This window comes from Bos javanicus, chromosome 18, assembly GCF_032452875.1.
Source record: "Bos javanicus breed banteng chromosome 18, ARS-OSU_banteng_1.0, whole genome shotgun sequence".
NCBI lineage: Eukaryota > Metazoa > Chordata > Mammalia > Artiodactyla > Bovidae > Bos > Bos javanicus.
In genome coordinates, this window is record NC_083885.1 from 56,315,190 (window position 1) to 56,342,625 (window position 27,436).

A 27,436-nucleotide genomic window follows, 5' to 3' on the forward strand; every position below is an offset into this window, starting at 1 on the left:
AGTGCATGGTAGAGTGTCAGTAATCACAGGTGCTTTGTGCTACAGAAGGTCTCTAGAACTTGCTCTGCCTTATTCTGTAGATTACTTTATCTGACAATGTATCTTGCAGGTTATACCAGGGCAAAAAACCTTATATCCTTTTTTTTTTTTTTAATGGACCATTTTTAAAGTCTTTATTGAATTTGTTACAATATTGCTTCTGTTTTATGTTTTGGTTTTTTGGCTGCAAGGTATGCGGGATCTTAATAACTCCTGGACCAGGGATCAAACCTACACCTGCTGTGTTGGAAGCACGGGGTCTTAACCTCTGGACCATCAGGGAAGTCTCTTATCCATTTGTATGGCTGCATAGTACTCCCCCGAGGAATGCCATCATTTTCTCAGTCGGTCTCTTACTGGTTATGTAGAATGTTTCTGGTCTTTTGGGGTGCCCATTTTATTTTTATTTTTTAGCAGGGTGCCCATTTTAAACTGTGACCAAACTGCCCCCTCCAAAAAATATGTGGCATGTCAGTGATTGTACCAACTCATTTCTTGCCAGTTCACCAGTGTGAATGATACTGCAATCGAAGAGGCTGGGCAGGACACAGCCATCTCAAGGCACCTTGCTTCTGAAGGCAAGGAGAAAGCCCTCTGGGCTTTGAGATGGCTGAAGTCTGAGTTTTTCCAATGTGGGAGTGTTCAAACAGTGGGTGTGGGGGGCAGCTGTGGACTGTTGGTTTCCCCATCTGCAGAATGAGGTAATAAGGTGGTCACCCTCATGGCCTAGTGTGTAAGGGTTCAGTGAGCTAAGACATTTATTATTATTATTGCTTTTTCAAGGATGATTTATTTTTAAAAAAAATTTTATATTTTTGGCTGCACCGCACACAGCATGCAGGATGTTAGTTCCCCAACCAGGGGTTGAACCTACACCCCCTGCAGTGTAAGCCCAGAGTCTTAACCACATCAGGGAAGTTTCTCCAAGAATGATATATTTTTAAATTAAGTTTTACAGGCAGGTACCAGCTCTGACAACCAGTCAGCCTCCCAGTTCTCATTCTGTGTCACATGCTTGTATAAACTGCACCCATAAACCATAAAAAGTAATTTATCATTTCCAATTCTTTTTAAAAAGTGACAGGAGAACCTAAAGACACTTACTAAGCAAACTGAAGGGTGGACTTTCCTAGGTTTTTATGAGCTTTTCCGTTTAATCATTTACAGTTACTTTGCTTGCGATTCATCTGGCAGCATTTTTTTAAGGCAACTCACTTTTATTCTTTCCAATGCAGGCAACACGCTTTGCATACAAACAACTCTTTGAATATTTGATTCATTTGATAGAGTGAAGTTATTAACTGAGGCTTAACTGGCATAAACAAGTTTGGTAACAGACAGCTACTCCTCAGGAAGTGTACAGCTTAACAGTTGGGAGCAGAATTGCTTCGTCATAATAGTAGCCAGCTAGGCTGGGCAGATTTTACAGATACGATGAACCATGTCTTCCAAATCGGCAAACTGGGTAAGCTAGATGGTTTCAGAGAGCTGTATTGTACTAGTTACAGTAATTACTAATAGAATTTCACCCTGTGTTTTCACTTCTCACTCTGAAATGTTGCCATTTTGCTCATGCTGGAGTGGACCCTGGCACACCTTTCTCCATGCTTATACAAAATCCTAGGGGTTCATACCAAGACATTGTCCTGATGGGATCTGAAGTATGAGAAGGCATCAACTAGGTGGAACGCAGAAGAGATCAGTCTAGAGACAGCAGCAGGGGTCCCACCATGTGGGGCCTTAGAGGAAGAGTTTGTAGTTAATTCTAAGGGCACTCGGAAGCCATTGGAGTCTTTTTTTAAAAAAACATTTTCTTTTGTATTTCTATTTATCTTCGGCTGCACTGGGTCTTCATTGCTTTGTGCGGGCTTTCTTTAGTTGCGGTGAGCGGGGGCTGCTCTTCGTTGCGGTGCACAGGCTTCTCACTGCGGTGGCTTCTCGCTGCAGAACACGGGCTGTAGGTGTGGGCTTCAGTTGTTGCAGCACACAGCCTCAGTAGTTGTGGTGCACGGGCTCAGTTGTTCTGCGGCATTGTGAAATCTTGCCCGAACGGGGATCAAACCCGTGTCCCCTGCATTGGCAGGAGGACTCCCATCCACTGTGCCACCAAGTAAGTCTCATTGGAGTCTTTTGATGAGTGGAATGAAAGTTAAGGTGACAAGAGCTAAAAGGCTGTTACCCATGCAAGAGATCATAATGGCTTGTACTAAGAATAGTGAGAACTGAGGATTTAGGGAGATTAAGGAGAAGGAGGAGACTTCTGTCCCTACGATTTGCCTTCCTACTACCAGCAGTGAGGTCTCCTGACATAGTCCAGCCTTTGGAGATAACTGTTGATATCTAGCTGGCTGTCTGGGTCCAGAGAGTAGTGATTCCCTATTTGGCCACAATCCAGGTCAGATTTGGGGCTCAGGTTGGGGCTCCAATATGACCTTACCTGGGGCTTCTCCTCCCATCTGATTGCTCCTCATAGATCTGAACTCTAAAGGGATGGAGTGTCCCAGCCTCTGTACACACACACCTCCTCATGATGTCATTCATTCTCATGAAACACTGAAGGTTCTCAAAGTTGTATCTCTAGACCTTCCCCCATTTACACTGTTTAGTCAACATTGCAAATGTACCACATAGATACAGAAACACATTAAGGAAGAGAAGGGGACTTCTGTCCCTATGATTCTCCTTTCTACTGCCAGCAGTGGGGTCTCCTGACATAGTCAGGCCTCTGGAGGTAACTGTTGATATCTAGCTGGCAGTCTGGGTCCAGAGAGTAGTGATTCCCTCTTTGGCCACAATCCAGGTCAGATTTGGAGTTCCATCTCCGCCCACCCCACCCTGCTCCTCCCACAGTTATTTCCCTTTCATGAAATGACACCTCTACAAGCAAAACCCTTGAAATCACTTCTCCCTCTCACTTTCACTCCCCACATAAGTCCTCTGGGTTTCAGCTTGAAAATAAATTGTGAAAGTGTGGCCATACTCCCTGTGATCTAAGCCACCTGTGACTCTCAGCTGGCTTATTGCCATAGTCTCTTATCTGCCCTCCTGCTCCACTAGTCCTTACCTCATATTCAACACAGCAGCTGGAGGGATCTTTTTAAAAAAAGATGTTACTATTTCAAAAGTTTGCATATGGTAAGAATTGCAAATAATCTACAAGAACGAACTGAGTCTCCTTTTCATGTCTTTGACTCTTCCATCTGCTGTCTTCTCTCCTCAGAGGTGACTCTGGATCCAGCTTCTTCTGTAGACTTGTAGAGACACTGTGGGCATGACTCTATGCATTTGTGAATGATTTGTTTAAAATGTAAATGAGACTTTGTCACTTCCTTGATAAAAACCTTTTGATGGTTCCCCAGCAAAGTGAGACTAAAATCCAAATTCCATCGTGAGGCTATAGGACCCGGCTTGTGGCACCTGGCCATTCTGCTTCCTCAGCTCTCCTTCACCCTCACTCTGCTCCAGTCGTGCTGCCCCCCACCTCCCCCCACCCCCCGGTTCCCTTGCATTCTCAGGATTTGCGCCCTGGCTGGTCCCTCATCTTAGCACACTCTTGCAGCCTATGTGGACTTGCAGGCTGCCTAAAGGTCACTTTGCTGAGTTCTCACGGTCATCATCATCCCATCCCCCATAAATAGTGTGCATTTGCTCTATTTGTAACACATCACAAAATGCGATTATTTATTTTCTCCAGTGGGGCTGGTCTCTTTGGTCACCACAATTGGTGCCCAGCACAGAACTGGAAATGGCACTAATAATGATTTTAAAAGGAGAAAAACTATCATTTACGTCGTCACTGTGCCAAATACCGATCTAATGGTTTATCAACTCATTTGATTCTCATAGCCATTTTAGGGATAGCTAATATCCACATTTAAGAAACAAGGAAACTGAAGCAAGAAATGTTATACACAAGAACTAGCATGTGAATCGGAGAAGGCAATGGCACCCCACTCCAGTACTCCTGCTTGGAAAATCCCAAGGACGGAGGAGCCTGGTAGGCTGCAGTCCATGGGGTCGCGAAGAGTCGGACACGACTGAGCGACTTCACTTTCACTTTTCACTTTCATGCACTGGAGAAGGAAATAGCAACCCACTCCAGTGTTGTTGCCTGGAGAATCCCAGGGACGGGGGAGCCTGGTGGGCTGCCGTCTCTGGGGTCGCACAGAGTCAGACATGACTGAAGCGACTTAGCAGCAGCAGCAGCAGCAGCAGCATGTGAATACGCAGTCCTTTAATCTCAGTGAATGAGCGAATCAATGAATGGCCCTGAGTGCCGAGTGGCAAGGAGAAGAGGGAGGCGGGCGGAGCCTAGGTCGCGGGAGCCAATGGGCACGCAGCTATGGGACCGCCGGCTCCGCCCAAGCCGCGCGGAGGCCGCTGGGAGTTGTGGTCCCTCGCCCGCCTGGCCACGTCACTGCCTTGAAACCCTAAGTCCTCTCCTGAGTTTCTGGAACGATCCGTATTTCCGAACCTCTAGGTCGGTTCCCTTGCCTCCAGGCCTATTATTCCTTCCTCCCTCTGTTTCTGACGCGTCCCGACGTAGTCTCCCGGTTCCGCCGCCCGGCATGCCCCCCCAGGCCTGGAGCCCGCTTAGTATCACCCTCTACGTTCATTCCCCGCCTCCCGCCCCGTCTCCCTTCGGTGTGGCCTCCCAGTCCCGCCCCCTGAGGTGGTTTCTTTCACGTCCTCTCAGCCCCTCCATTTCGTGCGCGTGCGGCCCACGGCCCCGTCCAATTGCCGAGTTCCCCGCCCCACACACCCTTTCCCTGGCACCCCCCCTCCGCCCCGTTTGGTACGCCCCGGCCACGCCCCCTCGCGGACGCGGTTGGTACGCGCCGCGCTCCCCTGCTCGCCGCAGTGGTTCGGCCGCGGCGACCCCTCTCCGGAGGCGCGTCCCCTGCGCTTGGTACAGCCCGGCCCGTCTCCCCCGGAGCCGCGCGCCCGCGCCCCTCAGTCGGCGCAGCCCGCAGCCCCCCGTGCGGCCCGTGGCAGCCCCCCAGCCCGCTCGGCCCGCGCCCGCCATGGTCCGTCCGCGCCGCGCCCCGCACCGCTCCGGCGCTGGGGGCCCCCTCGGGGGTCGAGGCCGCCCCCTGCGGCCCTTCACGGCGCGCGCCGCCCGCTCGCGCTCCTGGCCGGCCAGCCCTCGGGGACCGCAGCCGCCACGGATCCGGGCTCGCTCGGCCCCTCCCATGGTGAGCCCCCCGCCCTTTTTCCAGAGCTTTCCACGGCCCCGCCCCCGCCGGCCCCTCCCCCGGGCTGGTGTCTTTGTCCCCCGGCTCCCACCCCCTCGGGGGTTTCTCCGGTGACCCGAAGGGTGGTCCCGCCTGGGACCCGGTCCCCCCGTGAAACCCCCTGGGTGGTACGCGCCGGGCTCTCCCCTTTGTTTCGCGTTCGGGATGGGGTGGCGGGGGTGGGGTACGGGGGTGGCAAGGGCTCAAATTACTGCTGACTCCGCGGCCTGATTCGAACGCTGGGTGGGGGGCGGGCGGACGGTCGGCATGTACTGTTGTTTTTCCAATTGGAAAGTTGCTCTCTCTCCGCGCAGGGAAGCTGGAGATGGGGGAGGAGCGGGGGGCGCTGGCGGGGGGCCCCGCGTCTCGCAGTCGGGCGCCCAGGTGTTGCCCCCGGGGGCGTTCAGCAGGGCGCCCGTGGCGTGTGCGCCCGGGGTTCGTTTGCGCGCTTGCCCAGGTGTGGGATGTCCCCACTGATCACGGCAAGCCCAGATCTTAAACATAAACATAGCTTCGCAGGGACGCTAAGTTAGACACGCTTCCCCAGACCCACAACCTGTACATACTTCTCAAAAATCTTCCTAAGGTTTTTGGGGCGGTAAATTCACACATCCCAACGTTAAAAATCACGCACAGCTAAACTGTGACACGCTTGCTCAGATGCGCCGTTTACCCTAACCTGGGGCTAATTAATAAATACCCTGCCTCACCGTTGTACGTGGCGGGGACCTGTGGCAGCTGCACACCAGCCTTGAGCAGGTTTTCTTGATGTTAAGAGTCAGATGCCCGGACTCTGAACACCTCTCTGCTCTTAAACATCACCCTTGACTCCATTGCTTCCCAGTTTCTTAGCGTTCATGTCCTCTTGTTCACAAGCGTCTCCTGGGTCCTTAAACGTGCGTCCTAAGGCTTTTATCTTTTTTCAAGTACTAAAAAGGCTTCGTATGCAGTGACTAGCAAAACACATGTGGGAGGTACAGCCAGTTTACATGCACACCTGTCCAGATGTGAGATTTCCTTTTAGGATTGCATTTAGGTCTAGTCCTTAAACGTGACCCTCCACCTTGATGCTCATCCTGCATTCGTTGAGAGCTGGGCTTAAGCTTCTCTGATCTTCACCCCCCAGATTAAAGCGTGGTTAGTCTGATGGCTAGAAATACGGCGGAGTTTAAACAGGTGTCCCTGGTGCTCACATGACCCAGGTCCTTAAGTGCGTTTGTCTGGATCCCAAGGGCTTCTACAATTGTGTGATCTAACTAGTTTCTTGGATGTTATGGGCTCTGGCCGTGGTGCCTACGCACCCAGGGCTCCGACGGTCTATCTCCATCTCAGGAACACACACCACCATGTTCTTAGAGCGGGAAGCCCTCTGCCTTTCTTCCTGATCTCACTGGATTGTCTGAATCCCAGAACCACCTGCCCACACGGAGAGCACGCTTGGCTCAGATTTCTTTGCCTTTTAAGCTCTTGCGAAATATAGTTTTTCCTGTCTCATATTCTGGGGCAGAAGACACCTGTGTGCTTTATAGGAAATTTGGAAAAAAATACTCATTAGTAGTAAGATGAAAATAACCACTTTTATTTTTTCTGGCTGCCTGGAGGCGCCTACTAGAGAGGTTTTCGAGAGTTTCTTGCTGCCCCGCAGTCCAAAACTCCCCCTTGTTTGTTTTGAGATGTTTTTGGTGTGTGTGTGTTTAGAGATGACGGGATAGTGCCCCACGAGTAGGATGTGTCCTGCTTGGCTTCGTTCTGCCAACATTGTGGTGTGCTGCAGATGCTCTCAAGACACTGTGTTTGGGAGAACCTCCGTTTGTCGCTGGCTCCCGGTTCCCAGAGTTCTGTTCTCTGTGCTTCCGGTCGCTTCCTCCCGCCTCCCCAGGGTCAGCCTGAAGTGGCTGCAGACTGGGCTGCGTGAGGGAGGGCTGGAGCCCGCCTGGCGGGAGCCGGGGGAGAGCCTGGATTCTCTCTCCAGGGCCGGGGGAACCGTGGAAGAGAGTTCTGTGCTTGGGCGGGATGGGGCAAGCTGGTGTGCGTCTGGCTGTGTGTCGTGGGGTGTTCTGAGAGTCGTATCTCAATAGAGGGACCCAAAATTGATGATCCTGGGAGGATGAGTGGGGCGCATCTCTTGAAGGGGAGGGCATGGCAGGCCAGGGCAGAGCCTGGCCCGAGCAAAGGCTGAAGGGGAAGCAGCTGGTCGCTTTCAGGGACCAGCGTTGAGAGGACAGGCAGGCCGGGCAGAAAAGGACGTGGGGGCCACCCAGTCTGAGTGTCAGCTCTGGAAGAAAGGGTTTGGAGACTGCCTGGGGCAATTTGCCGCAGGGGGCCTGGGGTCTGGAGGTTGGGGTGTCCCTTCTGGGGTGTGTGGGGGCAGCTCCTCAATTGCCTCCCCCTCTCCCGCAGCAAGGTGCTCGGGTCTTTGGGGCCCTGGGCCCCATCGGGCCCTCCTCGCCTGGACTCGCCCTCGGGGGCCTGGCCGTTGGTGAGCACCGGCTCAGCAACAAGCTGCTGGCCTGGAGCGGTGTCCTGGAGTGGCAGGAGGTGAGCACCCGCGGCCTGCGAGTCTGCAGGGTGGGGGCTGATCTGGGGGTCCCGCAGGTAGGCAGCCAGCCCGTACAGCTGGGCTGTGTCCAGAGACCCCTCTGCCCCCACCACAGAAGCGCAGACCCTACTCGGACTCCACCGCGAAGCTGAAGCGGGCCCTTCCCTGCCAGGCCTACGTGAACCAGGGCGAGAACCTGTAAGTGCGGGCAGGGTGCGAGGGTGGGTGGCGGAGGGGGTGCGCCCTCCTGACCCTCTCCTCCTGCAGGGAGACTGACCAGTGGCCGCAGAAGCTGATCATGCAACTGATCCCGCAGCAGCTGCTGGTGAGACCCCACCCTTACCCGCCCCGGCCACGAGCACCTGCCCAGCCCTGACCCTGCTGCCCCCATGTCGCCCCCAGACCACCCTGGGCCCCCTGTTCCGCAACTCCCAGCTGGCGCAGTTCCACTTCACCAACAGAGACTGTGACTCCCTCAAGGGGCTCTGCCGGGTCATGGGCAACGGCTTCGTGAGTGGGGCAGGGGTGATGGGGGCGGGTGGGGACAGAGGCCCTGGGAACACCGTGGTGACCAAGTAAAGTGGTAGGCAGAGCTCTGCTGGGACAATCGAGGCAGGTGGCAGGGTCCGGGGAGACCTCCGGGGGCATCCCCCGTCCCTGTGAACTGGGGTCTCACTGCTTAGAGGGGACAGCAGAGGAACCCAGCTCTCCGCCAGGCCAGGCCGTGGCGGGCATGGAGCACAGGAGCAAAGGGAGGGGCCTGGGCCCGCCCTCCGCCGAGCCAGGAGCTTGTTGGGGCCACAGCCCCTGGCAGGGACCTGGAAGTGGGGGTGATGGGAAAGAGCTGGAACAGGGAATAGTTCTTATCTGCGGTCCCCTAGGGGGAGCCAGGGCATTTGTGTAAAACCGAGGCAGTGGTCTGAGAGTAGTGGGTGCTCAGTAAACTCGAGCTGGTGAGGTTGTTAAGAGTCAGGGTTCAGACATAGCTGGCGTGGGCACGTTTCCAGCAGCTGCCCAAGGGAAGCTGCCCAGAGGGCTCTGCTCTGGGGTCCCTCCAGCCCCCGCCCCTCTGGGACAGCCTGCCTCGCGGCTGCGGTCTTCGGGGACGCTGTGCGGGCCTCCCTGTCTTCGTGGGATGGACAGGTGTGGGGGGTCTCTCCTGCCTGGTTCAGCACTGTTTGCTGAGAGCGCGCCTGCTGCACCCCGGTGGGGACAGGGACGCCTATGGGGCTCAGGTTCTCCTGCAGTCCCACCAAGGAGGCAGTAGCTTCTCACGCAACAGGCGTTTACGTGGCACTTGCTGTGGGCACTGTTGTTACGCCATTGTACAGATCGGGTAACTGAGGTGCAGAGGTGACTTGCCTTGGGTCAAAGCTAGGAGGACGCAGAGCTGGGTCTGCTCCCCGGCTCTGGTCTGGCGTCTCCCCCCGGTGTGGTGGCCTCTGTCCGCTGGGCCCAGGCTCCCGGGACAGGGCCGGCCTGGGGTGGGGGGCGGGCGTGGGAGATGGAGCCCTCTCAGGACCCTCACCCCCCAACATGGGGCCCCTGTCCTGACCCCAGATCACCGTGGGGCCGACACCGAGGTGCGGGTTCTTAGGCCGCGGTGGCCCTGGTCCCTTGGAGGGTTTCTGCCCCTTGATGCCCGCCCTCCCGCAGGCGGGCTGCATGCTCTTCCCGCACATCTCCCCATGCGAGGTGCGCGTGCTCATGCTGCTGTACTCGTCCAAGAAGAAGATCTTCATGGGCCTCATCCCCTACGACCAGAGCGGCTTCGTCAACGCCATCCGGCAGGTCATCACCACCCGGAAACAGGTGTGCCCTGGGGCTGCCACTCACCCTGAGGCTCTGCAGGGCCGGGGGGCACAGGGAGCTGGACGGGCTGGCGGGCACAGCAGTCTGGCAGGACGGGGTGTGTGCGCACCATGCTCCCACCTCATCAGCGGTTCACAGCGTCCCCTTCACCTGAAAGTGTCCCAGCCGAGGGCACGGGGGCAGCGGGGCTGGGCCAGCACTGGGGAGTCCTCTAGGCCTGTGGGCAGCCTGGAAACACAAGCCCGGCAGGGGTCCGAGGCGGGGCTGAGCCTTGGGGCAGCCTCCAGGTTCCCAGGCTCCTCTGGGGAGCCTGGGGCACCAGCCCACCTGTCTCCTCCCACAGGCAGTGGGACCTGGCGGCGTGGCAGGCCCCGTCCAGATCGTCAACAACAAGTTCCTGGCGTGGAGCGGAGTCATGGAGTGGCAGGAGGTGAGGCCAAGGGGACCTTGGGACCAGTGCTTCGTCACTGACCCAGGGCGCCTTCCACTCCTGACCTGAGCCTCTTCCCCCCAAAAGCCCAGGCCTGAGCCCCACAGCCGGTCTAAGCGGTGGCTGCCCTCGCACATCTATGTGAACCAAGGGGAGATCCTGTGAGTGGTGGGCAGGGGGCGGGGCTGGAAGGCGGGGGCGGGGCTGGAGGGAGCCCCGCCTCCTGAACTGCAGGCGTGTCACCGCAGGAGGACCGAGCAGTGGCCGAGGAAGCTGTACATGCAGCTCATCCCGCAGCAGCTCCTGGTGAGCGGGGAGGGGCGCCTGCCTCCACCCCCGGGCGGGGGTGGGGGTGCTGCAGGCCTGGCTTCGAGGGGGTCACAGCCGGGGTGAGGTGCGGGGTCGCCGGGTGGCCACCGGGTGGGGGCCTCATGAAGCCGCCCCTGGGCCCTGCAGACCACGCTGGTGCCGCTCTTCCGGAACTCCCGCTTGGTGCAGTTCCACTTCACCAAGGACCTGGAGACGCTGAAGAGCCTGTGCCGGATCATGGACAATGGCTTTGTGAGTGGGGCGGGCCGCGCGCCGGGCTGACGACCCCAAACAGAGCGACTCGGGGCGCAGAAACCGAAAGGAGACGGAGGGGAGGTTCCCCCAGAACCAGCCCTGGGGAAGCATGCAGTGCTGTTTGCGTGGACATCACTTGTCCTGACCCCGGTTCACAGATGGGGAAACAGGCTCAGAGGCTGTGCCCGCACGTGCGGGGCCTCTGGGTCCTGCTCGCTGTCTGGGTTAACCCCTGCTTCCAGGCCCTTACCTGCCCCGTGTCCTCGCCCTTCCCTGGGTCGGGGTCTGTCTTCCTCCAGCCCGCGCTCTTAGCCCCGGGTCTCATCTGCTGCGCGTCTCAATTGGTCCCTCTGCTCTGCAGGCCTCAGTCTCTCCCTCTGGGAAGCAAGGGTGTTGGGCTCCTGAAGCCACAGCTGTCCGTGTCTGCTTTTGGGTGTTTGCTCTACTGGGTCCGGCTGTCCTAGCTCAGCATTTCTTTCTAAATCAGCTGAAGGCATCATAGTCGTGCTTCAGTGCCTTTGAGGGGCTGGTTGTGTATGCCTTTTGTGGTAAATAAGAGTTGAAAAGCTCAGAGTTCCCTCAGGGAGACCTTACTGTGAGCACCCCTGCAGGCTCTCAGCTCCGGTGGGTGCTGGGAGCGCCTTCCCCTGGCCCTGTCACCGCTGGTCCCCGTGGTGGCGCACAGCCAACGGCGGCACAGCCTCTTCTGGGGGCCCGCGGGGCCTCAAGCTCTCAGCCTGGGAGATAGGGATGGTGACGCCCGGGCCTGCAGAGGGCGAGGATCCGGTGAGATGGGTCGGGAGGCGCTTGGTACCTGTGGGTGCTGTGGTGCTGAGCCACGGGGTGCGTCACCTGCCCAGCCTCCTTGCTCTCGACTGCCTCTAGGGTTTCCCCAGTGGAGGCCGCCCTGGGGCCCCGCTGTCTCTCCCCTAGTGTGGGGTGGCTTGTGTGCGGTGCTGTCCATCACGGCTGTGGCTGGTCCTGGGTGCTCGCCCAGTCGGCGTGGGGGTCACAGGATCACCGGAGCGTGCTGGGAGGACCCTCGGGCAGGCGCTTCTGTCTCAGGTCCCCTCCTGAGAGTGGTGACAGGCTTGGGGACAGCCGGAATGCTCTGTCCTCTGGACACGGGCTCTCAAGGGAAGGAGTGCGCTGAGGGCTGGCTGTGACCGCTCTCTGCGCCGCCAGGCGGGCTGCGTGCACTTCTCCTACAAGGCCTCCTGCGAGGTCCGCGTGCTCATGCTCCTGTACTCCTCGGAGAAGAAGATCTTCATTGGCCTCATCCCCCACGATCAGAGCAACTTCGTCAACGGCATCCGGCGCGTCATCGCCAACCAGCAGCAGGTGCTGCAGCGGAACCTGGAGCAGGAGCAGCAGCAGCGAGGGGTGAGGGCCCCCCTCGCTGTGCCCCTTCTCCCCAACCCGCCCCGGCCCGCGGCTGACTCCTCCCTACTGTCCTTCCCCACAGATGGGAGGGTAGTGGGCCCCCCTGGGGCCGGGCCTCTCCAGGAGTCACAGATGAGGCCCCTGCGAAGACTGGTGAGTGGCAGCCGGCCCAGGGCAGGAGGGCCCCGTGGACACGCCTGCTGTTGGGAGGTGGTGTGACCCTGGCTTACAGGAGATGAGAGAGGGAGAGGCCTGCCCGCCCCCGCTGAGCCCCTGGGAGGCTTCTGGCCTGGGGCGGGGTGCGGGGTCCCCCACCCAGTCCTCCTCTATGCCCCCCACCCCCCACCCCTATCAGATGCTTCTGAGCAGGGGCCTCTGGGGACTGTGCCCGCCCGGCGAGATGGAGGACCACGTCCTGAGATGTCTCCGAGGACAGCCCCCCACCCTGTACGTTTCCCCAATAAAGTCTTTTAAAAGCCGTCTGGCCACTTGGCTCTGTTCAGACTCCCGCCTCCAGAGAGGCCGGGCCCCTCATCTGAGCTGGGAGAGGATGCCACCGCGCACAGAGCTGCCCAGCCTGGGCGGTACCTTCTGCTCCAAGTCTTCCAGGGTTCTTCCTGCAGCTGCTCCCAGGCTGCCCTCCCTGCCCTGTGGCTTCCATGGGCCTCACTCGGCTGGAAGCAGACACGAGGCAGGGCCAGGCAGGTTCCAGCTGCCACCAACATAAATCTCTCCAACCCAGGAGAGGCAGGGGCCCCCCAGGGGGCAGAGTCCCCATTAGCGCCTTCCTGGGACCCTGAGCCCAGCAGGTCTGTGCTGCTGGCCTGGCTGGGTGAACCACACTTCTTCCCAGCAAAATGCTGGCCAAGAGTTAGGAAAAATAGCATTTATTGTGGTGAGGGGCGAGGGCCGGGTGGGGGGTGGGGGGTGGGGGGGGTGCGGTGCAGGATGGCTCAGCCCTCTGAGAACTGGCGGTACAGCCGCTCGAGCTGCGGTGCCACATGCAGCCGAAATGGGATCTCCAGGACGGCCGCGAAGCCTTCAGCCAGCGTGGGGGCCTCGAACTGCTTCCTGGTGGCAGAGGGTGCAGGCTGGAGGCGAGGCCCAACCTTGGGGCTCACCCGATGTCCCCCCCCCCCCCTCACCCTGCGGCCCCTACCTGTAGCCATAAATGACGATGTCGGACACGGGCACGTGGGAGGAGTCTGTCATCTCCCGGAACTGCAGGGGCAGAGGTGGGGCCGGTGAGGCCAGGGCTCGGTGGGGTCTGGGGGGACTGGGGGCGCTAGGGGTGCTCGCTCACCCGGTTGTTGTGGCGCGCCTGCTCCACGGTGGCACTGAAGAGGAAGCAGCGGCAGGGCACGCCCGCATCCCGGGCACACTTGATGTACCTTGGGGAGAGGAGGGCGGGGGGCTTGGTAAAGGGCCCGGGGCCGCCCTCCAGGGACCTTCCCTGGGACCCCGGTACCTGGCCCGGCTCTGGACGTCGGGGTTTGTGTTGTCGATCACGACCGGTTTCCTCTGCTTCAGGGCTGCCTCACATGCGGTCACACAGCGCTGCCATGAGCCCAGAGTGTCCTGGAGACCCAGAGAGAGATCAGGGATGGGGCCTGGGAGACCCAGGGGCACAGGGACCGAGGGCCGGTGGGGGGACACCGAGGCAGAGTGACGGAGAGTCAGAAAGGACAGCTGTCCAGGGAGTGGAGACCAAGAGGACAGTTCTTGTGGGGTCGGGGGGCAATGAAAACCAAGTCCTACCCTGTTCACGTGGACGTATCCGGCTGACACAAGATGCTCCCGGAGGAAGGTGGACTTCCCGGCTGTGAAGGGTGCAGGGTGAGTGGGGCCTGAGGAGTCGGAAAGGGGCTGGGGCTTCTGGGGGTCAGGGAGTCTCACCCCCAGGAAATCCCACGGCGACGACCACCTCCGGGTCTGAGCTTAAGAGGGAGCTGGACTCGGGGAGGCAGAGAGGCCCAGAGCGGGCGACGCTCCTCTAGGAGGGACAGACAAGATGAGAGAGACCCGGCCCCATCCCTGTGCGCCCCCCGCACCGCCCTTCAGGCCTCACCGGGTCAAAGGCTGGGAGCTCGAAGCGGGTCGCGGGCCACTTGAGAAAGAACTCCTCTGGTGTGGTGAATGGCAGGCCCACGTTCAGGGCGAACTGCAGGCGAGGGCGCAAGTTGGGTGGGGTGGGGTGGGATGGGGCGGGGTGGGGGCGGGCTCCGGGGGCGGGACCGTGTGGGGCACTCACCAGGCGGTCTGCACAGGAGAAGTCTTTCTTCTTGCGCCCAGGGGCCCAGTTGGCTGGGCGTCCCGCTGCGTCTGGAACACGGAGCCCCGTCTCCACCCGCATCCTTGGGGGCGGCCCGTCCCCATCAGCGCCCAGAACCCACTCACCTCCCCAGCCCAAGGCCCTTACCTCCCACAAAGACGCTGTCCCCGATGGAGATGGGCACGCCCTCGTTGGCCTGGGCAGGGATGGGGACACATGAGAGGCAGTAAGGGACCCACGCCCACATCTGTCGCACTAACGGGTCCTGCCAGGAGGTCGGCTCCGTCGGTGCCCCGCATTAGGCCTGCCCTCCAGCCTCTGAGACCTCAGCCACTTCTCAGCCGCTTCACCGTCTGTTCCACAAGCGGCCGCCAGAGGGCGCCCGCTCCCACCGGGCGCGGCCCCGGACCCCACGCAGTCTGACCTCCCACTCGCCCCCCTCACCCGCTCAGCGGTAGCCACCCAGGCCTCCTCCCTGCCCGCGAACACACCAGACCCCATCCACCTCAAGATCCTTGCACTTGCTGTTACTCTGCTCTTTCCTCAGATGACACACGGCTCCCTCACCACCTTTAATCAACACCTGGCTGCACCCTCACTGTTTACACATCCATCAACACATTTATCATCGTCCGCGCCCTCCCTAGTCCAGGAGCACCCGGGCGCAGGCAGGTCTGTCTTGTCCACTAATACGTTCAGCTCAAGAAGCTTTGTTTGTTCTGAAGAACAAACCCATGAATGAATCCACAGGTGATTTCTCTCTAGACCACTCCGGTTTTCCGAGTTTAAAAGCACTGGCCTCACCCACCAGCACTAGGACATGATAGCAAAAAAACTGAGGCGGCCAGGCCTGGGGAGGGGGTGACAGGGAAGGTCATGGAGCAGAGACCTGGAGTGGGCAGACGGGCGCGGAGCCCTGGGAGTCGGAGGCTCACCTGCTCCTGCAGGTGGTCCCACATGCCGCTCACTGGCTTCCGGTACAAGCCTGCGTGCGTGGCCACCAGCACCTGTGGGTGGGGTGGGGGTCAGACACCATCCTTGACTCTTGCTCCGACACCCAGAGTCCTTCAAGGGCACCTGAATCCCAAAGACACTACTCCAACCCTCACCAAGGTGAGCACCACTTACAATGCATCTGTCAGCATAACCACCCCTGGGGCTCCCACCCACTCCCCAACTGGCTCACCATGTCACACCTTCTCCCCGGGTCTTTGTTTCCTCCTTTCCGGCCCACCGCGCTATCTCTGGCCCCTGTCTCAGCCTCTCTGTCCCTCTACATAGTCCTTCAGCCTCCCGTGCAGCCATACCTGAAAGGGGACCCCTAGCTTCTCCACCACAGCCTCCACCTTAGCTTTGAACTCCTCCGCTCGCAGCTTTCCGCGCCCGATGCCCATCTGGTTGGTGAAGATCACCAGCTGTGAAGGAGACGGGGTGTCACCCGGGCCCCTCATCAGGCCCAGGCCCGCCTTGTGAGCCGGCCCCCACGGGGCACACACCTTGTAACCCTCGGCGGCTAGTTCCCGGAGCTTCCGCGGAATCTCTAGGTACAAGATCCTAGGGCGGGCGAGGAAGCGCAAGGTGACCTGGGGCCCGGAAGCGCCTCAGCATCCCCTCCTACTGCCTCCAATCACCTCCAGTCACTGGGGCCAGTGGGAAAGACCTTCCCAGAACGTGTGGTGATGAGGGTCCCGTCCAGATCAAAACCAGCCACCTGGCGTCACCCAGAAAAAACAGCAGCACTGTTACACCTCTGGTCCACCTAGCTCACAGGCTGGTTCGCATCAATTCTGCAAGCTGGGACTATGACCGCCCGCCCCTTACAGATGGGGAAACCCAGTCACAGCAGGCCTACCCATCCTATGTAAGGACAAGGATGCCACCCGGACAGCAGAGAGTGAAATCTTCTCTACCACCTCCCATTCCTCCTGAGCCCCTCAGTATTTCAATCTTTAAAATGGGTTTCGTATCCGACCCAGCCTCCTTCCATTTCACTTTTGGGGACTAATAACCACGAAAATCCAAATGGGAGCTAAGTTTTGTTTGGGTGTTAACTGGACTGTGCTAGAGCTCAGTCTTCAGCTTGGGCCTCACCTTGCCCCGAGCCTTCACACCAGGTGCTGTGAACACCAGCAGCTTCTCTAAGGTCTCCCAGCCAGGGGATGACTTCCTTATCCGCTTTTTCTGCTGCTCAACATTTTCCTCCTCTCCCTCTCGGGTCACGGGAGGGGTACTGGGTGGAGTGTCTGGCTGGGATTCTGGAGTGAGGGCCTCTTCCCAGCGCAGGGTCAGCGGGTGGAGGCCATTGACCAAATACAGCGTGTCCCCCACCCCCAGAGCGCCCTTCAAACCCGGTCTCAGCTCCTGGGTCCCGGCAGTTGAGGGGTTAACTCCCAGCTGTAGAAAGAGGCGGTAACTGGAGCTGGCCCCACCCCCCCGGCAACCTCCTCCAATCAAATAACCCGGGAAAGGAATCGCCGTTCTCCACCAGCCAATCAGACCCTCGAGCCCCGCCTCTTCACCGTGTACCGCCAATCAGGCTCTGGGAAGATTAGCAGCCTCCAGTCTTACTTATTTTAAATGGGGATGGATGTTTACCCGGTTGCAGCGGGCTACACCTGTTCCCCTCCCAGAGTCTGGTTTTCCCAATTGGGCCCGTTCCCCGCTGGGTGACGATTCTCCATACCCTCCATCCTCACCCCCAGGCCTGCTGCCTCTTGTTAAGGAATCGGTACCTGTTTCACTGCCACCGTCCGAGTCTCAGGGTCAGCGACCAGCTCCACTGAAGATTGAAGGGGTGGAGTCAGGATCTGAATCCTTGGGTGACTGGTTCCCTCCTTACTGGGGAGCACGCCCCGCTTCAAACCACAGGATGGGGCCACAGCAGCCATTCGGCAGGAGGAAGCAGTTTATTTTCTAAGTAGGACTGGCTCACTCCTTGACATGCAGGAGCCAATAAAGGCCTTACAATTGCCTGGGACACTAGTCCTCGCCTAGGGAGACGGCAGGTATTTTTCTGTGTAGAAATGGCTTCTCCTTGATAATGTAGGACCTTGACAAGATGCAGATTCCGGGCTTGACCCGCAATATGCACTTTTCTCCATAGAACCGGCTCTCTGCTTAACAAGGGTCGTGGCCTCATTCAAGTCTTCGCGGCACTTGTGACTACCCTTCTCTGCCCAGTGACAAGTGTCTCGGGATGGACTCCCTCCGCTCCCGTCCAAGGCGTCTGGCTAAATCCAGGTCAAGTACCCTTTTTCTTTCTGTGCTCTCCACAGGGGGCACCTACTAACTTCGGGGCTGGCCGCACCACGCAGTTCCGCATGGTGGCCAAGCATATTCCCTCCTGTCTTTCCAACTGCCTGTGTTCCCGCTCCTTAAGCACACGCCACACCACCCGGTCCAGCTCAGGCCCCGCCCCGCCTACCCTGGTTTCGGGAGCACTTCCGGTCGGTAACCTGCGTCAAGGGTCCCCGGCCCAGGACCAGAGCTTGCCCTCCTGTGGGCAGGAAGATGGGAGGCGCTCCCCCAGCGGGGCTCTCCAGCCACAGGCGACCCTGGGTCTCCACCCTGGCCATTTTGGGAGTCGGCCTAAGGGGAAATAGGGAAACCGGTTTGACTGGCAGCCCTCAGTTGCCACAGGAAGTCCCGCCTCCTCCCGCCTTCTCCACTAGGAATTCCTTTCTTCCGCTAAAGGTTCCGGAAGTCCCACCCACTCGTCGGCCTCGGGATAGCTCGGTTTCCCAGGCGACGACGCCCCGCTCTACCTCCGGAGACTGGACCCCCGCTTTCCAGGGCAAAGGCCGAAAAATTCGCGCTCTCGCCTCGGCCCCACGCTCACCCCTGCCCACCGCTTGGTTCATTCGCCACTTCCGACCGGGGAGGGCTTGCCGGAGGCGCTGTGCCGGCGACTCGGCTGGCTGCTGTCTCTCCGCCCACGGAAATGACTCTTCCTACCGAGGTGGGCGGGGCATTGGCGCCGCTGCGGCATAAGCCCCGCCCTCTCAGGCCCAGGCACCCTAAGGTCCCTCTGCAGCTCTGACCTTCATCTCCTCTGCTGCAGTATGAGACTCAGGCCTGTAGGGGGGAGTGGATTCCATGCTCACAGATTTTCCTCTTTCCGCGTTGAAGTCTAATGTTTCCTTTTGCCGAAGATAGTTACAGCGGCATGAAGTTCTCTTTAAGGTTATTGTCAGTTGACGAAACCCCGTCGGGACAGCAATGCTGCAGTTTTCTCGTCTAGTGTGAGGATAATCGTTTCCACTTTGTGGAAGGAAAGATAGAGTTAGTACATGTAAATAACTTGTAAAGTTAGAGTTGTAAAAGAGTTAGTACATGTAAATAATTTGTAAAGTTGTCTAGGTAATAGTTTACCCTGTTGAAGTCTTGTCGTTAGCATTCCATCGGTGGTGATCTGATGGGAGACGGGGATTCCGCGTTTGCATCCTCAGACCAGAGCCGTTTGTTCTTTTACCTCCAGCTGTCTTACATTAGTCCGAAACCTCCCGGCCTCAGCTGGGGGTTCCTGGGCACTATGTGGGCTCAGCGGAGAAGGCAATGGCACCCCACTCCAGTACTCTTGCCTGGAAAATCCCATGGATGGAGGAGCCTGGTGGGCTGCCGTTTATGGGGGTCGCACGGGGTCGGACACGACTGAAGCGACTTAGCAGCAGCAGCATGTGGGCTCAGGAGACCGACTCAAAACTACGCTTATTCCGAAATTTACAGCCCTGAAGATTGGGATTCCACGATCACACAGGAATGGAATCCTTTCTTCCACCCTGTGTATCTACCTTTTCTTATCTGTGAAATCGGGACGAGTCCCAATTCCCAACTTTACATTGAGAAGCAATGAGACCTGCTCATTTGGCTTCGAAAAATGTTGAATGAATACCCAGAACACACTTCATATTCATTTGTCAGAGGTAAAACTCTTTAATCTCAGAGCGCCCCTCCCAACTCCCGATCCCCACCCCCGACTCTCTCCCCCCAACACCAGGGCCGGAGAGTGAGGCCCCCTGCCCCCCACCTTGGGTGGACGAGGGCCCTTTAAGGCACCTGTGGGGGTGGGGGGAGAGGGGCGGGAGCTGGTAACGTCCTGGATGCAAGGACGGGTTTGATTGGCAGGCAGTTGTGGGATGTAACCAATGAGAGGGTGTCAGACGCAAGAACCGGGTCAGGCCATCCCTGAGGGTGCCAGAGGGACAATTGTCAGGACTTCGGCGAAAACCAACCCCAGCCCCAGTAGTGTAAAGAACGTAAATTTAACGCCACAGGCCAATCCTGGGCACAGGAGGAGTTGGCTACGCCCCCAGGAGGCTAGAGCCAATCAAATGGGGGAACTCAGCCTCTCGGGAGATTGGTCAAGCCCTTTACAGTGTTCAAGTCAATCAAATGAAGGAGCTGTCCATTCGCTATGCTGAAGGGGAGGACCATTACCCCCAATCCTGGAGCTTGACTTTCGGGAATGGAGCCAAAGCCTTGCGAATTAGCCACGCCCCGGTCGCGGAGCGAGCCAATTCCTTACTAGAAAAAAGTCTGTTGCTGGGCAGAGAGCAGACAGACCCAATCCGGAAACTGGATAGGCCCCGTTCGGCGGCGCGGGAGTTTTCGTGGGCTGGAAGGGTGGCGGGAATCTGCAGGAACTGGTCAATCCTGGTGGCCCGGGGGGTGGGAGGCCGGTCCCGGATCTGACTCGGATTGGCTGGCCCCGGGGGCGGGGCAGGGGTGTAGTGTAAGGGTGGGACGGACGCCGGGCCGGGAAGCTCCTTGGGCCTCAGTATTTCCGCTTCAGCTTCTGGAAGTCGCTGGTGTTGAGCCGTGGCCGCGGCAGGTCCCCGAAGACCTGAGTGTCCTCGGCCTCCCGCAGCACCAGTGCGCGCATGCTCGCCGCGATACGGTCCAGGTCCGGCGAAGAGGGCTGCGGGACCGGCGACACGGACGGGGTCAGAGCCTGCACCCCAGGGCTCCAGGTCCTCTCCTAGCACTTTGCCCCTGCGACGCCTACGGCCTGGTAGGCCGTTCATCCTGTCCTGCTCCATTTAGGGTTCTGCTACCCAACTCAAGGCACCACGTCCTCCAGGAAGCCTTCCTGCCCCTCTCCTCCCCGCATTCTCAGCCTGGTCCTTTGTGCACGCACTGCAGCCTGTCTCACCGCCGTCCTTCCAGAGTGGAAGTGCTGCCTGGGTGCTGACCATCAAGGCTGTGTGCACCCAGAGTCTCATGTCTGAGGACCAGGTTTGGGACTCAGTCATGTTCTAATCAGGCTTCTGCCAGCCACTAGCTGTCAATAGGGATTTTATCTCTTTAGGTTCCTGTCTCCCCTCTGAAAAATGGGGCAGATAGTAGGGTGTGGGCTAATCACCATAGTGATTGCTAAAGAAAGCTGAACGACCAAGTCACCAGGGCTGTAGAGAAAGGAGCCCTCTCCCTGTCAGTCTCCACCAGGGAGGGGTCCTCATTCTACCTGCAGCCCCAGCACCCAGTGCTACCTTCCTTCGGGCCCTGACACCCAGCGGAGTGAGAGAGGCCACAGACAGAAGCCGGACTCAGGCCCTCTTGGAGGCCAGCCCAGGACCTCAGAGATTCGGTTAATTATGTTTCCACCAACAAACAAGGACGGCAGCAGCTAGTGAACCCTGCCAGTCTGTAAAGGAGGACACTGAGTGTCATAGGGAGGGGGAACCACAGGACCCAAGGCCACCTCCCTCCAGAGCTGTTTTCCAAAAGGGTTCCAATCCCAGCTGAGTCTCAGCAAGTCATGTGTACTCTCAGTGCATCGGCTTTCCTTCTGCTTCCGAGCTTTAGTGGTGGGCGATGAGGACCCACCCAGGCCAGCCCAGGAATCCATGTAGGATGGTGTGGGAGGAATGGAGGACAAGAGAGGTAGCACAGACTCCAGGAGGGGCCAGGAATATGAGGGGTGGGGGCGGAAAGCAATCTGACCCCGCTGAGCCTCAGTTTCCCCATCTGGAGGGGACACCAAACACGTGCGCCCTGTCCAGATCAGGTATTCTACTAACAGAGCTGTTTTGGGGAAGGAGAGGCCGCTCTCTCTCTACAAGGCTACGATGCAGTTAAAAGCTGCAGGGCTCTCGCCCGAGAACTAGCCTTGTGAGGAGGGGCAGATCAAATCTGGGAAACGTGGCATCCATGTCTGAGGGCTTCCTGGAGGAGACGCCTCTGAGCCCTTCCCCACACCCTCCTCCCCGCCTCCCCCACTTGCCCCTCACCGGCCCGTTCTCCTCATCGGACGACCGAGCTTCTGTCCTCTTCTCCTTGAAGGCCCAGACGGGCACGGACACAGGCAGGGACTTGGCGTACTGCTGTGTGGGCAGGGCTGAGGCCGGGGGCACCGAGTAAGCTGGGGGGCCAGCAGGAGTCTCCTCGCTCAGGCTGCCATCTGGGAGAGAGTGTGGACTCCAGGCTCTGTCCCCGCCTTGATCCCAGCTCCCCTCACCCCCCCCTCTGGTGATGGGGACAGCCTGCAACACTCACCGTCCGTGCTCTCGGGGTCTGACTCACAGAAGGGGGGTAGGTCCTGCAGCGTGGTGTCCTCGTCCATCACAAAGAGTCCTGTGGGTGGTGTCAGAGGCCCGGCCACTTGGTGCCTGCTGCGCTCTGAGTGCTCTGGACTGCGGCCACTGCCAACGCCTCCCCATCCCCTGCACTGGCCAGGCCCTTGCAAGCCTCGGGCCTCGCACACCTTTCCCCTGGTTATCTGGCTGGCCTTCGGCAGAAATAAATCTAGCTTCTGTCTATCTGGTATCTCCCTGGGTGAAAACAACTGGTTGGATGAACACAAAATCTGTAAGGTTCATTTGGGATGAACTGACTCAAAATACAGGCTGAGAGGGAGATGAGATGATTATGATCCCTGTTTGACAACCAGCACCCGATGGTGCACACAGATGAACTTACTTGCCCTTAGTCTCACCTCTAATAAGGATCTGAACCTACGTCACCTGGCTTCACAGTCTGAGCCCTTAACCCCATGGGTTTGTCCAGCAACACTGAGAAAGTCAGCTGTTGGTAATAACAGTAACAAGCGAGCAACTACTTAGTTAAGCCCTCCATCCACCCGCCGCTGGAGAACTCCTACTCACTCTTCAAAACCCTAATGTTACAGTCCAGTCTCTAGAAAGCATCCAAGCTCTTGTTTCCCCCACTGCAGCCAGTTGCACCCTCCATCGTTGCTTGTGCCCCTGACCCTCTTTAACTCCTGTCTCTGCTCTCACTGGCATTAGGCACCCCAAGTTTGCAAACAAGTCCTGTCCTACTCACGCTCCCAGCTCAGAAGGTTCCCTCCCCACCCGCCCCACGCCCTCCACAGGGCACTGCTTCATGCCAGGACTCTTAATTCCTTGGCCAGACCTGCAGTACCTAGAGAAAAGGCCCTGAGTTGACTTTCTCTGTACCCAGCACCTCCCAGCAGAGCTGGTCCCAGGGAATGATGAAAGGAAACCCAGGCTCAGGGAGGAGAAATGACTTGCTCAAGGTCACAGAGTGAATTACAGGCCAGCCCACAGGACAAGCAAGCTGCACCCCTCCGGGAAAGCCCACTGAGGAGGCGACTGACCAAGAGCCACCCTGGCCCCTGCCGCCTCACCTCCATTATCGCTGACGCCCAGTCGCTCCCCAGAGGTCTCCGTCTCTGTGGGTTCGTCCTCGTCCTCCTCGTCTTCCTCCCTGGCAAGTGCAGGCCGGGGTGGGCTTCGCGCGGGGCTGGGCGGCTGAGGTGCTGGTGGGGGCACAGGGGGCCGGGCCGCGGCAGCCGCCCGGTGGGCCAGGGCGATGTCATGGAGGCAGCGGCGGGCGGCCTCGGCCAGGGCCCCTCGGCCATGGGCCGCGTAGGCGCAGGGGCCAGGGCGGGGTGGCGGGGGTGGCGCGGCTGTCAGCAGCACCAGCTCCGTGCCCGTCCGGGCCCGGAAGCGCTCGGCGGCCCCCACCACGGCCTCCCACAGCTCCTCGGGCCGCCCCGACGCCATCCGCGCCCTGGGGGCAGAGCAGGACAGAGGAGGCTGAGGCCCAGCAGACTTCACTGTCCACCCAGCCCCACGTGTCCACCAGGCCCTGGACTACACACCCAGCCCTGCTCGCCACCTGATCCCAGCTCCCACTCCCCTCCCCCAACCTGACCCCGCCCTCTGTTTCTGCAGGACTCCTCTTCATCCAGACCTCCAGGCCCTGTCCTGGGCCTCCGGCCCATCCTCACCCTGTCCCCTCAGCCCCCGACTCTCCTCTTAGCCCTGCCCTGTCCAGCATAGAAGCCATCAGCCACACGTGACTGGGGAGCACTTGAGATGTAACTGATCCAAAATGAGACGTGCCAAGAGGGTGAAATCCACACCGGACTGTCAAGGCTTACTTAGCACAAAAAGGTAGGATGTAAAATATCTCATGAGCAATCTGAAGTTGATTAAATGTTGAAATGATGACGTTTATTTATGCTGGCTAAATAAAATAAGAGGGTAAAAGTCAATCTCATCTGTTTTCTTTCTACTTTTTTAATGTGGCTCATAGGAAATGTGAAGTTATACACATGGCTCAGATCATATTTCTGATGGACTGTGCTGCCCTGCACCATGGCCCCAGCCTCCAGTCCAGTAGCACCCAGGCCCCGGGCTGGGGGCGGAGGGTCCTTTTACCCCCGGAGCTGACCTGCTCCAGCATCCCATGGACAAGGTCACAGTCCCTCAGCCCAGTACCAGAAGGCCCGCCCCGGCCTCACATACTTCCAGACTCCTGAAGCCCAAGGCCTTCAGTCCAGGTGAACCCCCCACCCAACCCCCAGCCTGGACCACTTGTCCTCTGTACTTGTCACTTCTGCACCCACCCCTATCTCAGGGGGGCCCCTCCCCATCCACAGGCTCCTGCAATGTCTGAATGATCCCCATTCTAGCCCAGATCCCTCTGGGAGCCCTACGTGGATGGATCCACATCCATTTCCCCACCAGTGTGGGAGGCCCTCGAGGCCAGGCCTGTCAGATTCACCTGAGACACCAGCCTTGCCTGACACACGGCAGGTCTCAGCAAGCTGGAGTTGAGCAGAAAATGGGATGCTGGCTGCTTTCTGCACCTGGGCTCTGCCCACAACATCCTTGCACTTCCAGCAGGTCCTCTGATAGTCTCCCCTGATCCCTCAAGATGGATCAGATGCCTCCCCTCGACCCAAAATGCCCTCGGCTACCTCCATTACAGCTCTTGTCACACAAGCTTGTGATAGCTGTACCTCTGGCTGCCTCCTCCATCAGACTATAAGCCACCCGAGGTCAGGGATCTGTGTCCCCAGGACAGGTTTGCCCTAAGTAGATGACCTGCTTGGATGCATCTTCTTACAAGCGGAGAAGAACAAGGGACCAGGAGCCTGACTTTCCGCCCTGACTGCTGTGTGACCTCGGACCACTGAGAGGCCTTCTCTGTGCCTCACTGTCCTCTCCCTGTAAACCAGTGGTTGAGCTAGACAGCTGAGGAGCCTCCCCAAAGAGGCATTCAAGCAGGACTGTGATCTAGCCCTCCCGGGTCGGAGAAGTTAGATTTCAATTCGCATCCTCTTTGGGACTGATGATCAGAGAGGCCAGAGTTTGCTGAGCACTTGCTCTGTGCAGGGACTCTGCACTGGTCATGATCCCTGCTACCTGACCTACAAAGGTGGGAGCTGTTACCTCACAAACCAGACAGTCAAAGCTCACCGAGTACAAAGCCCTTGCCGGAAGCCACATGCAGTCAGAGCACAAGCACTGCCAGTCCGGACAGACCCTGAAGCAAGTTGATACCGCCCCTCCCACGGGCCAGGCAGGAACCTGAGCGTGTCATCCAGTCTCATCCCACCCTCTCACCACCCTGTGAGGGTGGAGCTACGATCATCCCACTTTACAGCTGCAAACTGAGGCCCGGGGAGACTCAATGTCTTGACTGGGGTCAACGTCTTGACCGAGATGGAGGGCTGGGACCTGGATTGGTCATCCTGGATCCAGAACCTGTTCTTAATCCTAAATGCCACCCTGCCTATCTTATGAGGAAAGATTTATGACTTCATAGTCCAGAAGGGAAAAGTGAGGCTCAGAAACTTAAGGCACTGGCCAGAGGCGCACAGCTAGAAAGGGCAGAAGTGAAGTGAAACTGTGGTCTGCTTGACGGACTCCAAAGCCCAACCAAACTGGGAGGTACCCAGGGTCTCACAGCCACTCCTTGGGTCCCAGTTGATGGAGAAAACTGAGGCTCAGGGCAGGAAAGTGAGTGGCCCAAGGTCGCACAGCCTGGTAATGCCAGGCCAGGGGGCTCTTCCTTGGGACATCAAGGTATGGCTCCTCTCCTAGAGAAGATCTGAGAGCAGATCAAACTCCAAGAGCCTGGGAATACCTGGAAAGAGTCAAGTGGGAGTGAGCGGGTCACAAGAGCTCCACACATAGCTCAAAGAGGAGGAGAGTGACTTACGTAGGCCCCTCTGCCAAGGCTTGGGGATCTTGGCTGGGGCGGGCGTCTCTGGCATTGGTTACCTAAAAGGAGAGTAGCCAAGCCAAGTATCGCCCCCCACCCCAGGAGAGTCTCCCAGCCGTTCAGGTTCCAGAGAAAGTCCTGTTATCTTCCATGGAGCTGATAGATGGAAGACCCCCTCTCCCTCCAAATAGAGGTATTTAAGATTAGGGAAGAGTCGGACACGACTGAGCGACTGAACTGAAGATTAGGGAAAGAGGGAGGTGAGACCTGTCCCCCATAGGAGGAAGGGACAGGTAAGGCGACTGGCTTTTTAGGATGAGGTGGGGGGTGAGGTGAGGAAAGCGACTCCAGGAAGAGATGAGGAAAGAGGAAAAGTCCCCCAAGGAATGAGGGATGCTAGCATGCCAGCGAAGTCCCCCCCAATCACCTGTCAAACTGGAAGTAAACCCCTTCCCCGGCCCAAGGTGGGAGGAACTCGGGGATGCACCCTGTGGCCTGGGGCAGGTGAATGTCCGGGGTCTTTCTCTACCGCTCACAGAACTCGCTACTTGGTCCGGGGGCTCAGGTAAAGACCCACTTCTCTAGGAAGCACACAGGAAATCCCGCCCAGGTAGGGGCCAGGACCGGAAGTCCCGCCTTTGGACGGGTGAGGGGCGCCCCGCGGCCTCACCGAGTAACCCCCCGACCCTGTGGACATGGTCCACGCCTAAGTCAAGAATCCTAGTGGGTCTGGAGACAGAGGATAAAGCTGTCCAAGCTTTGCCTAGGGTCAGACACAACGGTTCCCGCGGCCGACACCTTTCCAGCGCTCAGCGTGAGGTCACTGGGCGATCTCTGCCCTCTGATCAACGCAGGCTATACCCTTCCCACGAGCGGCTCGCCCACCCAGCGCCCCTCTCCTCCGGACGGCCAAATCCTCCCCACACCGCGGTTCACAACGCCGCCTCCACTCACGTGCCCGTAGCCAGCATGGCCGGCCCGGCACCGTCGCCGCCCTCAAAAGACATGGCGGTATCTTACGTCACTTCCGCGTCTTTGCCCCGCCTCCACGTTGCACACCCCGCCTCCCTAACACCAGACTCCGGAGACCAACATGGCGGCACGGGTGTTTCGCCGGATCCCAGTGGGGCATTGGCGACGGCAGAGTGTCCATAAGAAAGATGGTGAAAGAAAGGCTTCAACTTTCCCAGACACAAACCCACATTTCGATTTGTCCCCCCAAAATATAGGGAAAATGCTACATGCACACTCAGGACTACAGTATACTAACTCAAGCGAGCTGACGTCCCTCACACTAATAACCTCTTCCACAGAACTAGTGGCAAGCAATGTCCATTAATGACATGGCAACCAGCCAGACATCGTTTGTCCATAACATAAACATAGGCTCTCCAAGCCTATCCCCCTTCAGCACCAAGACTGGCAAAGAGCCAACATGGCAGCCTCTCTTGCTTCAGTTTGCCCAGTTTCAATATGGCGGCTCAGGCCGCTTTCGACGGTGACTTAGGAATTTATCCGGGATTGCTCCGTTCCCGGGGAAACCGACGGTTTCATCCCTTTAACACGAGTCCTTCAGGGCCTGTTGTGATGCACAGCTCCTCTCACCTTTTCTTTTATCCTGTTCTTCCAGGACCCTGCTTTCGCGCCCCGCAGAGAGATGGGACTGCCCCGCATTAACATGGCCTCAGGTCGCCGGCCTTGGCCTTGCCCTCGAGCAAAATGGCACC

The 27,436-nt window shown here is 58.4% G+C and overlaps 3 protein-coding genes across 6 annotated transcripts; 1 reads left to right on the forward strand and 2 right to left on the reverse strand.

Moving 5' to 3' along the window:
- Positions 1 to 4,870: 4,870 nt before the first annotated feature.
- On the forward strand, positions 4,871 to 12,480 carry PTOV1 (PTOV1 extended AT-hook containing adaptor protein). The gene is made up of 13 exons (XM_061389088.1): positions 4,871 to 5,234; positions 7,674 to 7,811; positions 7,928 to 8,010; positions 8,080 to 8,137; positions 8,215 to 8,322; positions 9,469 to 9,624; positions 9,968 to 10,054; positions 10,142 to 10,215; positions 10,303 to 10,360; positions 10,511 to 10,615; positions 11,804 to 12,001; positions 12,084 to 12,154; positions 12,357 to 12,480. The coding sequence occupies exons 1-12, from the start codon at positions 5,064 to 5,066 to the stop codon at positions 12,093 to 12,095; spliced, it is 1,248 nt and encodes a 415-aa protein (XP_061245072.1). The 5' UTR covers positions 4,871 to 5,063; the 3' UTR covers positions 12,096 to 12,154; positions 12,357 to 12,480.
- On the reverse strand, positions 6,832 to 18,768 carry PNKP (polynucleotide kinase 3'-phosphatase). The gene is made up of 18 exons (XM_061389095.1): positions 18,645 to 18,768; positions 18,112 to 18,533; positions 17,698 to 17,861; positions 17,006 to 17,052; positions 16,365 to 16,667; positions 15,905 to 15,984; positions 15,770 to 15,827; positions 15,581 to 15,688; positions 15,209 to 15,280; positions 14,421 to 14,469; positions 14,253 to 14,323; positions 14,070 to 14,162; positions 13,898 to 13,994; positions 13,760 to 13,821; positions 13,470 to 13,579; positions 13,305 to 13,392; positions 13,161 to 13,222; positions 6,832 to 13,072 (listed from the first exon to the last, which is right to left on the reverse strand). Exons 3-18 carry the CDS (start codon positions 17,846 to 17,848, stop codon positions 12,955 to 12,957), a joined length of 1,569 nt encoding a protein of 522 aa, XP_061245079.1. The 5' UTR covers positions 17,849 to 17,861; positions 18,112 to 18,533; positions 18,645 to 18,768; the 3' UTR covers positions 6,832 to 12,954.
- Positions 18,769 to 19,181: 413 nt separating this feature from the next.
- On the reverse strand, positions 19,182 to 27,406 carry AKT1S1 (AKT1 substrate 1). 4 transcript variants are annotated; one of them, XM_061389109.1, is made up of 5 exons: positions 27,315 to 27,406; positions 22,879 to 23,264; positions 21,768 to 21,845; positions 21,503 to 21,672; positions 19,182 to 20,190 (listed from the first exon to the last, which is right to left on the reverse strand). In XM_061389109.1, exons 2-5 carry the CDS (start codon positions 23,255 to 23,257, stop codon positions 20,047 to 20,049), a joined length of 771 nt encoding a protein of 256 aa, XP_061245093.1. In that variant the 5' UTR covers positions 23,258 to 23,264; positions 27,315 to 27,406; the 3' UTR covers positions 19,182 to 20,046. The 4 variants fall into 4 exon arrangements, with proteins under 4 accessions (XP_061245093.1, XP_061245090.1, XP_061245092.1 ...); XM_061389106.1 differs by lacking the exon at positions 27,315 to 27,406 and adding an exon at positions 26,664 to 26,732; XM_061389108.1 differs by lacking the exon at positions 27,315 to 27,406 and adding an exon at positions 26,137 to 26,719.
- Positions 27,407 to 27,436: the final 30 nt, after the last annotated feature.